This window comes from Bos grunniens, chromosome 12 (assembly GCF_055505025.1).
Source record: "Bos grunniens cultivar Pamir isolate PY7600 chromosome 12, Bosgru_T2T1.0, whole genome shotgun sequence".
In the NCBI taxonomy this organism is placed as follows: domain Eukaryota; kingdom Metazoa; phylum Chordata; class Mammalia; order Artiodactyla; family Bovidae; genus Bos; species Bos grunniens.
The window spans coordinates 29,492,333-29,506,741 of record NC_141176.1 but is presented as its reverse complement, the minus strand read 5'-3'; the positions used below and the strand labels follow the sequence as shown (position 1 = coordinate 29,506,741).

The window sequence follows — 14,409 nt, the reverse complement described above, 5'->3', positions numbered from 1 at the left end:
ACTAGAGACATGTGGTTTGTACAACTTTCCCAGGCTGGACCCTCTGGATTCTAAATGGATCATGGACTGAACAGAGTACTTTGTAAAATATCATCTTACTAGGAGAAAAGAACTTATAACTCATTCTTTTATTATAATCAATGTAAACAAAAATATGTTAGGTACAATAATGGATATATATTTATATATTTTAAAAACTTTACTAATAGTTTATATACAATAACATTTAAAAATATATAGCTCATATAGCAATTCATATATCTATTTATATAAATTTTAGCTCTTAAAGTTTAAAAAGAAGAGGAATCAGAGATCAAATTGCCAACATCCGCTGGATCATTGAAAAAGCAAGAGAGTTCCAGAAAAACATCTATTTCTGCTTTATTGACTATGCCAAAGCCTTTGACTGTGTGGATCACAATAAACTGTGGAAAATTCTTCAAGAGATGGGAATACCAGACCACTTGACCTGCCTCTTGAGAAACCTGTATACAGGTAAGGAAGCCACAGTTAGAACTGGACATGGAACAACAGACTGGTTCCAAATAGGAAAAGGAGTACGTCAAGGCTGTATATTGTCACCCTGCTTATTTAACTTCTATGCAGAGTATATCCTAAGAAACGCTGGGCTGGATGAAGCATAAGCTGGAATCAAGATTGCTGGGAGAAATATCGATAACTTCAGATATGCAGATGACACCACCCTTATGGCAGAAAATGAAGAAGAACAAAAGAGCCTCTTGATGAAAGTGAAAGAAGAGAGTAAAAAAGTTGGCTTAAAGCTCAACATTCAGAAATCTAAAATCATGGATGGCATCTGGTCCCATCACTTCATGGCAAATAGATGGGGAAACAGTGAAAATAGTGGCTGACTTTTATTTTTCTGGGCTCCAAAATCACTACAGTGAGTGCAGCCATGAAATTAAAAGATGCTTGCTCCTTGGAAGGAAAGTTATGACCAACCTAGACAGCATATTAAAAAGCAGAGACATTACTTTGCCAACAAAGGTCTGTCCAGTCAAGGCTATGGTTTTTCCAGTAGTCGTGTATGGATGTGAGAGTTGGACTATAAAGAAAGCTGAGTGCTGAAGAATTGATGCTTTTGAACTGTGGTGTTGGGGAAGACTCTTGAGAGTCCCTTGGACAGCAAGGAGATCCAACCAGTCCATCCTAAAGGAGATCAGTCCTGGGTGTTCACTGGAAGGACTGATGTTGAAGCTGAAACTCCAATACTTTGGCCACCTGCTGGGAAGAGCTGACTCATTTGAAAAGACTCTGATGCTGGGAAAGATTGAGGGCAGGAGGAGAAGGGGATGACAGAGGATGAGATGGCTGGATGGCATCACCAACTCAATGGATATGAGTTTAGGTAAACTTTGGGAGTTGGTCATGGACAGGGAGGCCTGGAGTGCTGCAGTCCATGGGGTTGCAAAGAGTTGGACACGACTGAGCGACTGAACTGAACTGAACTGAAAGTTTAAAAGACTGGAAAGTCATTACATGCTCGGATTATGGAGATGGGTTTCCATTAACTAAATGATTACAATTTTCTAATTGTAACTTTTCAATTTCTTTAAAGTATTGTACGTAATTATTCTACGAATGAGACTGTTTCAAATACCATACCTCTTTCCTGAATTCTAACTTCTCTACCTGTTGACACTGCTTTCTGGATGTTCCTCAGGCTCCTTAGGACTTCCCTGGTGGCTCAGATGGTAAAGAATCTGCCTACAATGCAAGACACCTGGGTTGGATCCCTGGGTCAGGAATATCCTCTGCAGAAGGGAGTAACAACCCACTCCAGCATTCTTGCCTGGAGAATCCCATGGACAGAAGAGCCTGGTGGGCTACAGTCCATGGGGTCACAAACAGTTGGATACGACCGAGTGACTGACACTTTCACTTAAAGTTTTGGGCTTCCTTGGTGGCTCAGATGGTAAAGAATCCACCTACAATGGGGGAGACTGGGGTTCAATCACTGGGTTGGGAAGATCCCCTGGAGAAGGGAACAGCTATCCACTCCAGTATTCTGACCTGGAGAATTCCATGGACAGAGAAGCCTGGCAGGCTACAATCTTTGGGGTCGAAAAGAGACAGACACAACTGAGTGACTTTCACTTTCAGGCCCCTTAAGTTCAACACATGGAAATACTCACTCAATACTGTCTCTGATAACCAGTGGCTCAGTTTAGAGATCCTGAGAATCCCCTGAAGTCTCTCTCTCCCGTCCTTCCATTGCTCCCTTCAACTTTACCTCCTAAGTGTATCTTAGATTTGTTTCCTCTTTATCCAGAAATTAACTGATTTATTGCTTTGTGGGGTCTTGCTTCTGCTCTGTCCTGTCTAAGACCAACAGTTTAGGCACTCTTCTGGATACTGCATCCAACTGTCAGAATTGTAAAGTTATAGAATGAAGAAACAGTGCACAGATCGGTGTTTATATGCAAGCAAAAGGCAAAATAAGAGAACAGGATGAGGATAACAGCTGTTAGGAACATTCAGGCTGGTTTGAGGGCATTGGTAGGCTGTGCCAGGTTTGTGTTTTTATGATCCTATAAAAGGAAGGGCTGGCATAATGAATTCGAGAAGAATTTAGATAAAAATGATTTGTGGATTTTCACTTTACATCAAATATCATTACCCAGCAGTAGATATGATTGTATTTTGTAAATAAAGGTCCATTCACTCAGAGTAAACTCAGTATACAAACTTAAAAGTAAAAACATTCACCAAATAGTGTTCAAATTTATTTTATGTTAACTGAAGTTGTAAAATGGAAGGCACTTAGAAACCATGGTACACAAGCACTAGAAAATAGCATCTACTAACTTATTTAAGCTCACTCATATTTTATAGAATTTCAGAAAGCAAAAGAACTTAGGAAATATTTAGGAACCATTTTGTGAATACTGAAGGGAATGTCACCTCAGCAAATAATAGCTGCATAATTTACTCTAAGAAACATGGGAATCAGGTATAATGTAGAAGACATTTCAAAAGAAGAAAATTACTTCAAATAAAAATGGAATTTGTGCACTAATTGATTCAATATATATAGCACATCAATTCTTCGGCATTCAGCTTTCCTCACAGTCCAACTCTCACATCCGTACATGGCCACTGGAAAAACAATAGCCTTGACTAGACAGACCTTTGTTGGCAAAGTAATGTCTCTGCTTTTTAATATGCTGTCTAGGTTGGTCATAGCTTTTCTTCCAGGGAGCAAGCGTCTTTTAATTTCATGGCTGCAATCACCATCTGTAGTGATTTTGGACTGCGATTTTGAATTGTGGTGTTGGAGAAGACTCTTGAGAGTCCCTTGGACTGCAAGGAGGTCCAACCAGTCCATCCTAAAGGAGATCAGTCCTGGGTGTTCATTGGAAGGACTGATGCTAAAGCTGAAACTCCAATACTTTGGTCATCTCATGCGAAGAGTTGACTCATTGGAAAAGACCCTGATGCTGGGAGGGATTGGGGGCAGGAGGAGAAGGGGACGACAGAGGGAGAGATGACTGGATGGCATCACCGACTTGATGGACATGAGTCTGAGTGAACTCCGGGAGTTGGTGATGGACAGGGAGGCCTGGCATGCTGCGATTCATGGGGTTGCAAAGAGTCGGACATGACTGAGCGACTGAACTGAACTGAATATAGCACATGCCACTAACCCAATATCTTTAGTTTTTGTCCTGAAAACCTAAGGTCAGGATGAGTGACTTCCAGATCCATCTCTCTGAGTCAGGTTTTGTTGTTTTGCAACCAAAACAGCAACAAAAAAAATAAAAAATCTCAGTGGCTTACAACCACAAACATGGATGCCTTGCTCACAAGTCTGTGGGTCATGTGTGGCTCTTCTGGGCTCGGTTGGGCTCAGGTTCAAGCCTGCTGCACGTGGCTCTCACTCTGGCTAAGGAGTGGGGAAGCTAAGCCACACCACACAAGACATTTGAAGCCTCTCCTGGAATGCAGCACATGCTACTTCTGGTCACATTTTATTGGTCAAGAGGCAAAAATCAGTGCAGCAGAGAAATACACACTCATTATGAGAGGTTCTGCCAAGTCACATGGCAAAATGTGGAACAGTGCATAATCCTTTTGCAGACAGTGGAATAATTGGGAATGCTAATCTGATGTAGCATAATATCTCTCATATGCGTCTTTTTGGTCTGGCCATGTATGCGTGGCCAGGAGTCTCTCAGTTTTACTCGGGTAGAAGAACCAGTTTTACTTTCTTCTGCCATTAGCCTGACTGTGGACTTAGTTGCTCCACACCATGACATGACTTCTTAATCTCTCAGTTTGTTCTATTCAAGATGTGCATGGCACAGATTTCATCTAGTGATCTTTGCAGTTCAGACAGATTGCTCCCTTCCCTGAAAAGCCACTGAACTTATCTGCACCTTTCATTTGGAGTCTTAGCTGACTTTTCAATATATCTAGTGCTCCCTTTAAAATGCATTTTTCCTAAGAATACAGTTTTTAGTTGCCAGTCATTTTCTCTCAGAATATGAATGCTATTGCATCTATGGTGGCTTCCATCATTGTTGTTGAGAAGTCCGTTAGCAGTCTAGTTTTCCCTGTGTAGCTCATCTGCTTTTTCTCTCTGCTTTATTTTAAAGCTTTCTCTGTATATTCGATATTACCCAATTTTAATGCCAAATGTCCAGATGTGGATTTATTTTTATTTGCACTGCCTACCAGACATCATTCTTCCTACATCTATAAATTTTATATTTTATCGTTTCTAGAAAATTCTCAGTCATCACCTCCCTAAATGTTCTCCTTTATTCTTACGACTTGTTCTTTCTGGGACTCTAGCTGCATGTTGAAACTTTTCATGCTTTCCTCTGAAGCTTTTAATTTCTTTAGTTTTGTTCATTCTCTGTTTATCTGTACTAAATTCTGGATAATTTCTTTACCTCTTTATTCCAGTCTACAACTTTTTTTCTCCTCAACTACTTTTAATGACTACTTTTACCCATACATTGAGTTCTTAAGTTCCACAAATATGTTGTTTGTTTCTAAAAATTCTGTTTCTTTTGAATGGTTTCTTATTTCTTACTTATTTTTGTGATTCTGTGTGTTTCTTTCTTTAAACATTTTATATTCCATAACTGATAATTTCAATATATGAAGCTCTTGGGGTTCTGAATCTGTTTTCATTTGTGCTAAGTGTTACCCTAGGGTGCTTGGTTGATCGTTGATAGTGAGCCAGTAGTTGGTTGACGTTAATCTGGGTAAACCCCGAGGAACTAAAGTGAGGATGTTTTCTGCAGAGTTCGTGTTTCTGTTGCGCGGTGCTGGAGGGTGACTCTGACGGTGCATGGCTTAGTCCTCTGGGGAGGCTGAGGCTGAGCTCTGAGACCTTGCCACTCCCCCAGTTTAAAAGTTGATCTTTCAGTTGGCATCTGCTTTGTTTGTAGGCATATCTTGCCTTTTATGTTTGTTTACTGTTCTGCATTGCCGTTTCAGCATTTTTGCTTTTGTCTTGTGTTTTTCCTTTAGGCTTGATTCTCCTCATTTTTAACACTGCAGAAATGCAATGAAAATTGTTTTCGTGCAAGAGCTTTTATTTTCAAGCAAGAAGGCTTTTCAGAGACTGTCTAATCTACCCTCCTGCTGGGAGTGGTTGTCTCTGTGATATTTTTTTACTCTGGGTTTATAGCTATGCTCCTATTCACTGAGCTTGCCAAGAGCTTGAAGTTCCCAGATAAATGGAGCATGACTTAAATTATTTTAAATGTAAAGTATTAGAGTGAGAATACTTAACTGAGACTTCCCTTCTCAAAACAGACCCTATATGAGGACTGGTTTGCTCAACTGACTGACATTCTATGCTAATGAGGTTGTGTGATTCAGTTAGGTTTGTTCTGCCTACAGAGTAACAAGTAGGTCTGTTACCACAGCTGAAAGGTTACTCAAAATATCAATCTTATTGAATGAGGAGTTAATGATGTATCTCATGAAGAGGGGGCTAACGTAATTATAATCCTAATCCTAATCCTAATTATAGCTGAATATCTAAGGTTTTGGAACTTCCTCAGTGGCTCAGTGGTAAAGAATCTGCCTGCCGCACAGGAACCACAGGAGATGTGGGTTTGATCCCTGGGTTGGGAAGATTACCTGAAGGATGGCATGGCAACCCACTCCAGTATTCTTGTCCTGTTTGACCCTTTTGCGACCCCATGGACTGTAGTCAGCCAGGCTCCTCTGTCCATGGGATTTCCCAGGTAAGAATACTGGAATGGATTGCCATTTCCTTCTCCAGGGGATCTTCTCAACAGGGGTTGAACCCACATCCTCTGAATTGGCAGGTGAATTCTTTACCACTGAGCCACCTGGGAAGCCCAGGTAATTATCCTGTTAGTGAATTCCCTTGAATTAGCCAGAATTACATTGAATTGTGCTATTATTAAATACTATATTTATATGAGCTTTTATACTGTTATTGCCAAAAATGTGAGTGCTACCCACAAGAGACTTTCATGAAGGAGTAAGTTGATTGAGGCAAGGATCAATAAAATACACTTGTGCAAGTTTGACGTTAACATCCAGGGATGAATCAGTTTGTACAAGTCTTCCTCTCTGCATGAAGCACTCTCTGGACCTTCTGTACCAACTGTGTCTCCAAGGAAAGAGTCAATCTGTTCACCCTTATTTAAACCCCTATATTATATCCTTGTGTACATTTCAACCATTTGGGTTTCAGTTCAAGATACTGGATGCTCATACTAGGTAAATCAAAGTTAAAACTTACTAAATGAAATATCTTACAATACATGCACTTTCGGCCTTTAGAAACCAATAATGAGCCTAAGACGTTCTTAACTATTATTTATAATTATGGAGTTCTGAATTATTTATGTTAATATTAGAAAGATTGAAAAGCTTAACACAAAAGGATGATGATTCAATGTTTTAACAATTTAAATCTATTTCTAAGGCTTAATATTCAAGAAGCAGTCAAAATTAAGGGCTTTGAAATCTTGACATTTCTTCTTTCTCCAAAAATTGTGTTTTCATGAAATATACATTTAAAACCTCAAATAAATTTGTGATGGACAATTCATGGTATTTAACTGCACTTAAAAAGTTACGCTTAACGTTTCAATACCAGACACTAGCACCCCTCATTTTGACAGTAGAACACAAAATATAGGAAAAATTCATCACTCTGAATTTTTTAATGAAAACTAAGGCAAATTTTATGTAAAAAGACCTCAAAATTAGTGAAGAAAAAGGGTGCTTGAAATGTAACAAAAACCTTGAACTATTTCTTTTCATCATTTCTTTTATTCTTCCTGCTCTCTCTTTTGGTTTGAAAAATAAGATGAGAATACAGCTAAATGTATCTGGAAGGAGTCTGGGAGAATTTAGCTCACTTCTTAAAAGAGAAAAGAACTAACTGCATTATGTGATAAATGAAATATTTTCTAGTTGAAATTCCCTTTGAATCTTTATTCTGTCAAAAGCTGGAATGAAAGAAAGAACAATGAAAACCCCATTTCTTATGATTTGTGATGATGTAGCCAGTCATCACAAGATAGTTTTTCAGTGTTGTTGTGACAGAATTCATAGCAACATATAAGAGTATCATTCCCTTAGAAAATCCTCTGTCCAAATCACAACTACAAAATGTTTAGTATGTCTACATAGACATTTCTCAGAATTTCTTAGACGATGAAATTCTACAATGTCCTTTTGTAGACTCTTTATCATTAGACTAGGATCAACTGAATTCTATGACCAAAGTCTCTTTCTCTAACTTACACTGACTATGCTGCTTTAAAAGCTGCTTTCAGGATGTAAGATCTGAATTATAATTAATATTTTCTAATAGATGTGAAACACAGGATTGAAAGCAAGAATAAAAGTATCCATTTTAAAAAAAGGAACATAATTATAGAGGAAGTAAATGAAGTTTAAAATATTGTGTGAATGTCTTACAGTTAGTAAGTATTAAACACAGGGCCATATATCTTAGTTATTACTATCTTTCTGTATGCCATTTGAAAACATTTAAGTGCATATGAATGGAAGCAGGTATTCTTTGTATATTTGCCAGTGAGTAGCTTTTTGTTAGTTGTTTATTGAATGAAAAATATGTTTGCAAAGAGTTTCGTCACCTATTCAGTGTAAATCTATTTCCCTCCCTATTGGAGAACTTCTATATACTATTGGATTTAAATTAAGAGCAAATCTGTGTTCGCTTTGGCAGCACATATACTAAATTAGGAGCAAATTGTGCTACATGCTTTAATGGGAAACTTTTTTAGAGTGATTTTTTTTTAACGTTTTTTATAATACCAGAGTTTTATGTATGTCTCTCTGTACGTACTATAATGAATTAATGATCAAGAACACAACTGTAGATTTGAAATAAAATGAAACCAAAAAAAAAAAGAATGAAAAAGATAGGCTGCATAGTGACAAAGACCGTCTCCTCTCGTGCCAGTAAAGTTCTAGCTGTGAGCATGCTCAGACACAGGGGAGGCACCGAAGTCAGTATATCAGAACTCCTTCTGAGGTATAAGGAGCATACATCTAATAACTCAGTTGCTGTGAACCCATTGTTACGTTTCTGGTATTAAGTGTCTCTTCAGCCGCAGATTGATTGCAATGTTCCTTCTACTTCATTTCATCGTTCTGATGGATGTCAAAGGTAAGGCTGCTGCTTTCTCACTTAAATGAGTGCAATTCCAAAAGAACAGAATATTTCTACTTAGTTCTATCATATTTATAATACACTCATTGCAATGTTTGATGAGCAGACCTCCAGTTTGCATTGTCATTGTCACTAGTTGCTTGTAGTCTCATCCTAGCAGTTTCTAGATGCAACAGATTTTTCGTGGAAACTTGCCTTTTAAATGTGGTTAAAATTGTAGACAAGATAGCTTAAAAAAACGATGATGAAGAAATCAATGATAATGGAGAAATTTTTTTAGTATTTGAAAAAATGTACGACACGTTAATAAGTTAAAATTTTGCCTTATGAAATTTCAACCTGTTGAAATCTGTTCATAAATTTTATATAGTTGTTATATTTCATTATTGCTATATTTCATTATTAACATAATTAAATATTGCTATATTTAATAATATATTGGTATATTTCATTATTAACATAATTAAACTGGAAACTGCAAAACCAAAGACAAATCTAAAATCAATATTTCTCCCTAAGAGCAAATTTAGATAAAAGACAATAATTTAAATGAACCAAAGCTACCATAAGATAATTCTTTCTGTTTTTAATTTTTAAACATTTTCATTTTAGCCAGACTGCTCACTTTCAAGTTGGTGGCATTTTTATTGTATAGCTGAGAAAAAAAAATGAAATTTAATCTTTACCTGGTTTTAAAGAAAAATATAGACTTGTTTTGCTGTGAGCTTGTGCACCTCTAAGTAAATAATCTATTCATCATACCCAAGGCATGTGGGTTTATTATTAGTCTTATTAAGGATGTTTTTAGATTCATAGACTTTCTTAGAAACTTTTAATAAACCTCTGAGAATGAAGTTAAAATTTGAAATTGTATTTCTTTTCTGAGAAATTTGTTTTAGGTTTAAATTTTTTTTATTTTATTAAATGAATTCAACTGCATATTTTAAATATTGAAATAAACTGCAGTATTTACGAGCAGTTATTTAAGAATATCTACAGATAAAATATTTTTAATATTCAAATTTTAGCTTGAATTTGGAATACTAAAACTTTTTTCAAATTATTTTAAAATATTTTAATACATGTAGCATGAGTTTTGTCATATTTTAATCTTTCTTACATGAAAACTTAAGTGTTATCTAAGGAGAAACATTATATGAACTCATTTTGCATGAAATACAGTTGTAGAAAGGAGTCTACTTGATTTAAGGTCTTCTTCCTTCAGAAGTTAATGCTCTATGCACATTTGTAATTTCAACTTTTTATAATCTTTAAGAATAGACAGTTTAAAATAGGTTCTTGTATTCAACACATGTCATAAAGGTTATCTATGCCCTTAAAAATTCTTTAATGTACAGATATGTAACTATGGTTAACCAATTTTACTAAAATACTTGCTTATAGTAATGCATCTAAATTGATTTGCTTTGGAAAAGCAAAATCTTTATCTATTACCAAAGTAATGTTTTTAAGATTTACCACAATGTAATGCTGTTCTTTAAAAAAGAAGGAAAAATTTAAGCAGATGATTTTTTTTATTTCTAAGTAAATGCCATATTTAAAATCCATAGTACCAATCTAATAAATATTTATTAATTATAATTCTCTGGAAATTTATATTTTCTAATTTTATATTACTTTTAAACCCTTTATATTTAAAATCATTTACTTTCAAAGTTAGATATGTTAATGCTTTGATATCTTACTCCTGCTTATAAAAATAATTTGGTATATATATCAGCAAAATCTTTTTCTTTTCCATGATAAAATTATAATTGTTAGTTAAAGCAGTTAAAATTACACAATTAAAGCAATAAAGTTGTTTCTAATAAACAAAGGAAAGTCATTTAGAATTATAGGAGTAAAAATTGCTTTTTAAATTTTTATTTAAAAAAGAATGAATGATATGGCTATCTTAAGCTACCAACATTAGTTAATCAGTCAAGATAACAGATCTGATCATCACTTTCTTCATGTATTTTATCATCAGTTCATTTACTTGTATTGTTAACCAGCTTCAAACTCCTTCCCCATAAAAATTTTATGGGCTAATTATGAGCAATATTACAAACTAAAAACATGGGCTGGGAAATTGAAAGCATGAAGTACTGAGAATGCTACTTGATAACTACCAGTTGCTACTTATTTAAATAATTTGTAACCTTGAAAAAACGCAGTCATCAAAAGCAGAGCTAGAGCTTTGAGGAGAACAGTATTTGACTGCCCCCTAATGGACCAATTCAAATCTCAACCCTGTCCTTTCTAAATCCTGTCAGTTCAGCCCTTGAGAAAAGGGCTGAGACTGTGTCTTGAGAAAAGGTTTATGAACTAAATCTTAATTTCACACAATTACATCCATGCTGCCAATAGCTGTGAAAATCAGTTATACTGTGGGCCAGTCATACTGAGAGGCTGAAGCAGCACTGCTAATGAAAATTCACCTGCTTCAGGGCTGAATGGAGCCCACTGTGAGGGAAGAGGAAAAATAGCAGAAACCCAGAAGGGAAGGTCATTGGAGATATCTCTAAAGGCACTACCTAAAATACATCTCCCAACAGATGTTATTCATTTGTTCATCTTACCGTGAATGAATATGACCCAGTGTAATAAAAGAGTTTTAAGGATTCTCACTTGAAGTGACAAAATTGGCTGTCACCTGAATTTTAAAGACAAAAATTGGGATGTTGCTTTCCAGTAAGCTGATATTGAAAAATGGCACATTTCATCCTAAGACATTGTGAATAAAATTCAATTAATTAAGGATAGTTTTTGTGTACACAGTTATATGATGATAAATAAGAAATCATAAGAAATAATAGTGGAAAATAAGAAATCAGAAAAAATAGTGGAAAATTTACACATGAAATCATAGTGGGGAAAAAAAAGAATTCATAGTGGAATTAGCAGAAGCATTTTTAAATGCTTCATTCACATGCATCCATCCCTCATCCCTATAATTCTAGATCTTCAGTAGCATAGAAAAAAATAAGTTTGCAATAAATGTTCTCATCAGTGGCATATCACTTTAATTTTTTCCCCGCCTCAGGCAAGTTCTGTGTGAATAGAATATGTGCTTGATAAGGGGAAGATATTCTATCTCCCAATTCCCTAGGCATGAATTTTCTCTTTTTTGAAGGCCTGGACATTTTCATGACGTTGGAGGGATTTTCCTCCTGCTCATTTCTCCCTATGAGCGATCTCAGAATTGCATCAACATAGTTCATTGGAGTGTTCAGTTCTGAGCCGTAGTTTATATGAGAATCTCAGGGACTTTGCCTTGTGGGTGATCAAGTTCCGAATCTCATGCCCAGTTTGCAGAGATACCACCGCTGATTTCCTTCCTGGCCAGTATTAAAGTCACAGCCTTGGGTGGTCAGCAGAGGTAACTTATCCCCCACGCATTGTTAGGGGCTGTACCCCAGCAGGTGGCTTCATGCAGGTCCCAGCTTCTGCTGACCGGCTGTGTCCAGCTGCTTCCTCAAGCCAGCCTGGAAGCCGGATCTAACTGCTCTTACAGAGCTTAGCTCCTCTCACAGCAGCAGCCTTTTCTCTGGTCACCTTCTGTGGAGATTCTCTCTTCAATAAACTAAATTTTTCAGTGAAAAAGCAGAGTTGTCAGTCGGCCCTTGTGTCTTCGGAAAAGTGAGTGTGGTGGGGAGCGTAGTTGGGATTTGCTCACAATAGATCATCTTAACCCAAAGCTCAGAAAAGAAGGTAGTTTTTAATTCTTCTGGTGTTGCTTTAATCAGAGACTGGACACGGAGGGCATACACAACAGAGGTTTGGAATCATGAAGTGCTGCACCAGTGGAAGGGCTTAGGACAGGAGTGGCGTGGATGCTAGATTTAGGGGTGAGCCAACCTGTGTGCCAGTTACAGCCCTCATCCTCTGCAGTCTTAGACCTTCTGCGTCCCAGACAACCTCTGAGCCTTGGTCGGACATTCGTGCAATTATTAAACTCTCAGAATTATTGTATCATTAATCCTAAGTCCTGATATACAGGTAACCAGTTCTCTCAACTCATCTTCCTTCTTCAAGACACAGCTGGCTTTTCCTGTCCTTTTTTGTCCCCATATGTGTTGGAGAAACAGCTTATCCATTTCTACACACATATACATACCAATCCACACTCCTGGATTCTTACTGAAATTGCTTTGAACCTATATATCAATTTGAGAGAAGAATTAACTCTATTTATTTAGGTCCTTAATAGCTATCAATAACTTTACATACTTTGCACAAATGTCTTGCAAATTTTTCTTAGATTTGATGCTATAGTAAACACTGTTGATGCTATTGTAAAAGGCATTTTTAAAAATACTTCATTTTTCAATTGTTTGTAATTGATATAGAGATATTAAATTGACTCAACAGAAACCCTTCATAAACTCTATAATGCTAATAATGTATTAGTTTGAATTTGTTAATGTTCACACTGATATCATTTGTGAATAGTGACAATTTTATTTTTTCCAGCATGTATATCATTGATTTGCTCACCTTGCTTTACTACATTTGCTAAGTCCTCCAGTGCAGACCACCCCCAGCCCCCCCCACACACACACACACAAAGTGTTTATTTATTTGGCTATACCAGGTCTTAGTTGTGACTTGAGGGATTTTTAGCTGTAGTATGAGAACTCATAGCATGTGGGATTGAGTTCCTGGACCAGGGATTGAACCTGGGCCCCCTACATTGGGAGCTCGGAGAGTTAGCCACTGGACCACCAGGAAAGTCCCCAGTATAGTCCTGAGAAGATGCAGTAACAGTGGATATCACTGCCCTGTTCTCAACCTCCAAGTGAACATCTCCAAAAATTTCCCATTAGGTATATTATATGCTATGGATTTTTATAAATATCCTTAATAAATCAAGTAAGTTGCCTTCTATTTTTAGCTTGCATAGTTATTTTAAAGTCAGGATCTGATCATTTCCTCTCTGGAGCCTCTGTTGTAAGCAAAGTTAAAGACAAGTGACACAGTGGCAGAAAACATTTGTGAGTTATAGAACCGAGGGGCTAACCTCAGCAAAGAATTCTGCTTGCATTGCCAGATTCAGTTTTCTCACACATAGTTCCAAACACTGTGTTCCAGTCCACTGCTGTCAGGAATGAAAGTTTCACCCATCCATGAGCAAAAATAAGTTAGTCTTTTGTAAAGCTAAATGTATTCCTTTCAAGGGACTGTCTTTTCTTCTGTGCATATATTCTCTCAGATTTTTAACAATAAAATACTGTTTTTCTTATAATAACCATTCTAATAATCATAATTTAGGGTTTTTTTTAATGTTCTTGTTTGACAAACTAAAATATTAGTAACTCTTCACAGGTCCCTCTAAATTCTTTAACTGACTTGATTCTGACCTAATGCATATTGGTGACATTCAGGATATTGATGAAGAAAAAGGAGCCAACACATTAAGGAGATGGGATGGGACTAGAGGAGGACCATGAGAGAGTGTGGAGAAGAAGGAAGTAAGCCAGGACAGTGAGACATCACAAAGCCAAGGAAGAAAGGCTTCAACCTGGTGACTGTGGCTGGCTGGGTCAAACGCTGGCAAGAATTAAGCAAAATGAAGACTATCAAATATCTATGGTGTTTAGAAATAAAGAGGACATTAGTGATTCCAGTGGGAAAAATTTCAGTGGAGCAGCACAGCGAAGGCTGATGCTGTGAACTGAGAAAAGAAAGGGTGGTAAGGAACTGGAAACATTGGCTAATATGATTTTTCTGGGAAATTTCAC

The 14,409-nt window shown here is 36.8% G+C and overlaps 1 protein-coding gene across 5 annotated transcripts in view; it reads left to right on the top strand.

Annotated features, from left to right (window-relative positions):
• Positions 1-8,448: 8,448 nt before the first annotated feature.
• The window catches only part of RXFP2 (relaxin family peptide receptor 2), a 61,395-nt gene continuing 55,434 nt past the window's right edge, over positions 8,449-14,409 (top strand). For all 5 annotated transcript variants that reach the window (XR_015138119.1, XM_086329517.1, XM_086329515.1 and 2 more), the window contains exon 1: positions 8,449-8,662. Coding sequence is in view for 4 of the 5 variants with exons in the window: in XM_086329517.1 (XP_086185643.1) it covers positions 8,620-8,662 (43 nt within the window). In the remaining variant the exon portion in view is untranslated. The remainder of the gene's footprint in view (positions 8,663-14,409) is intronic.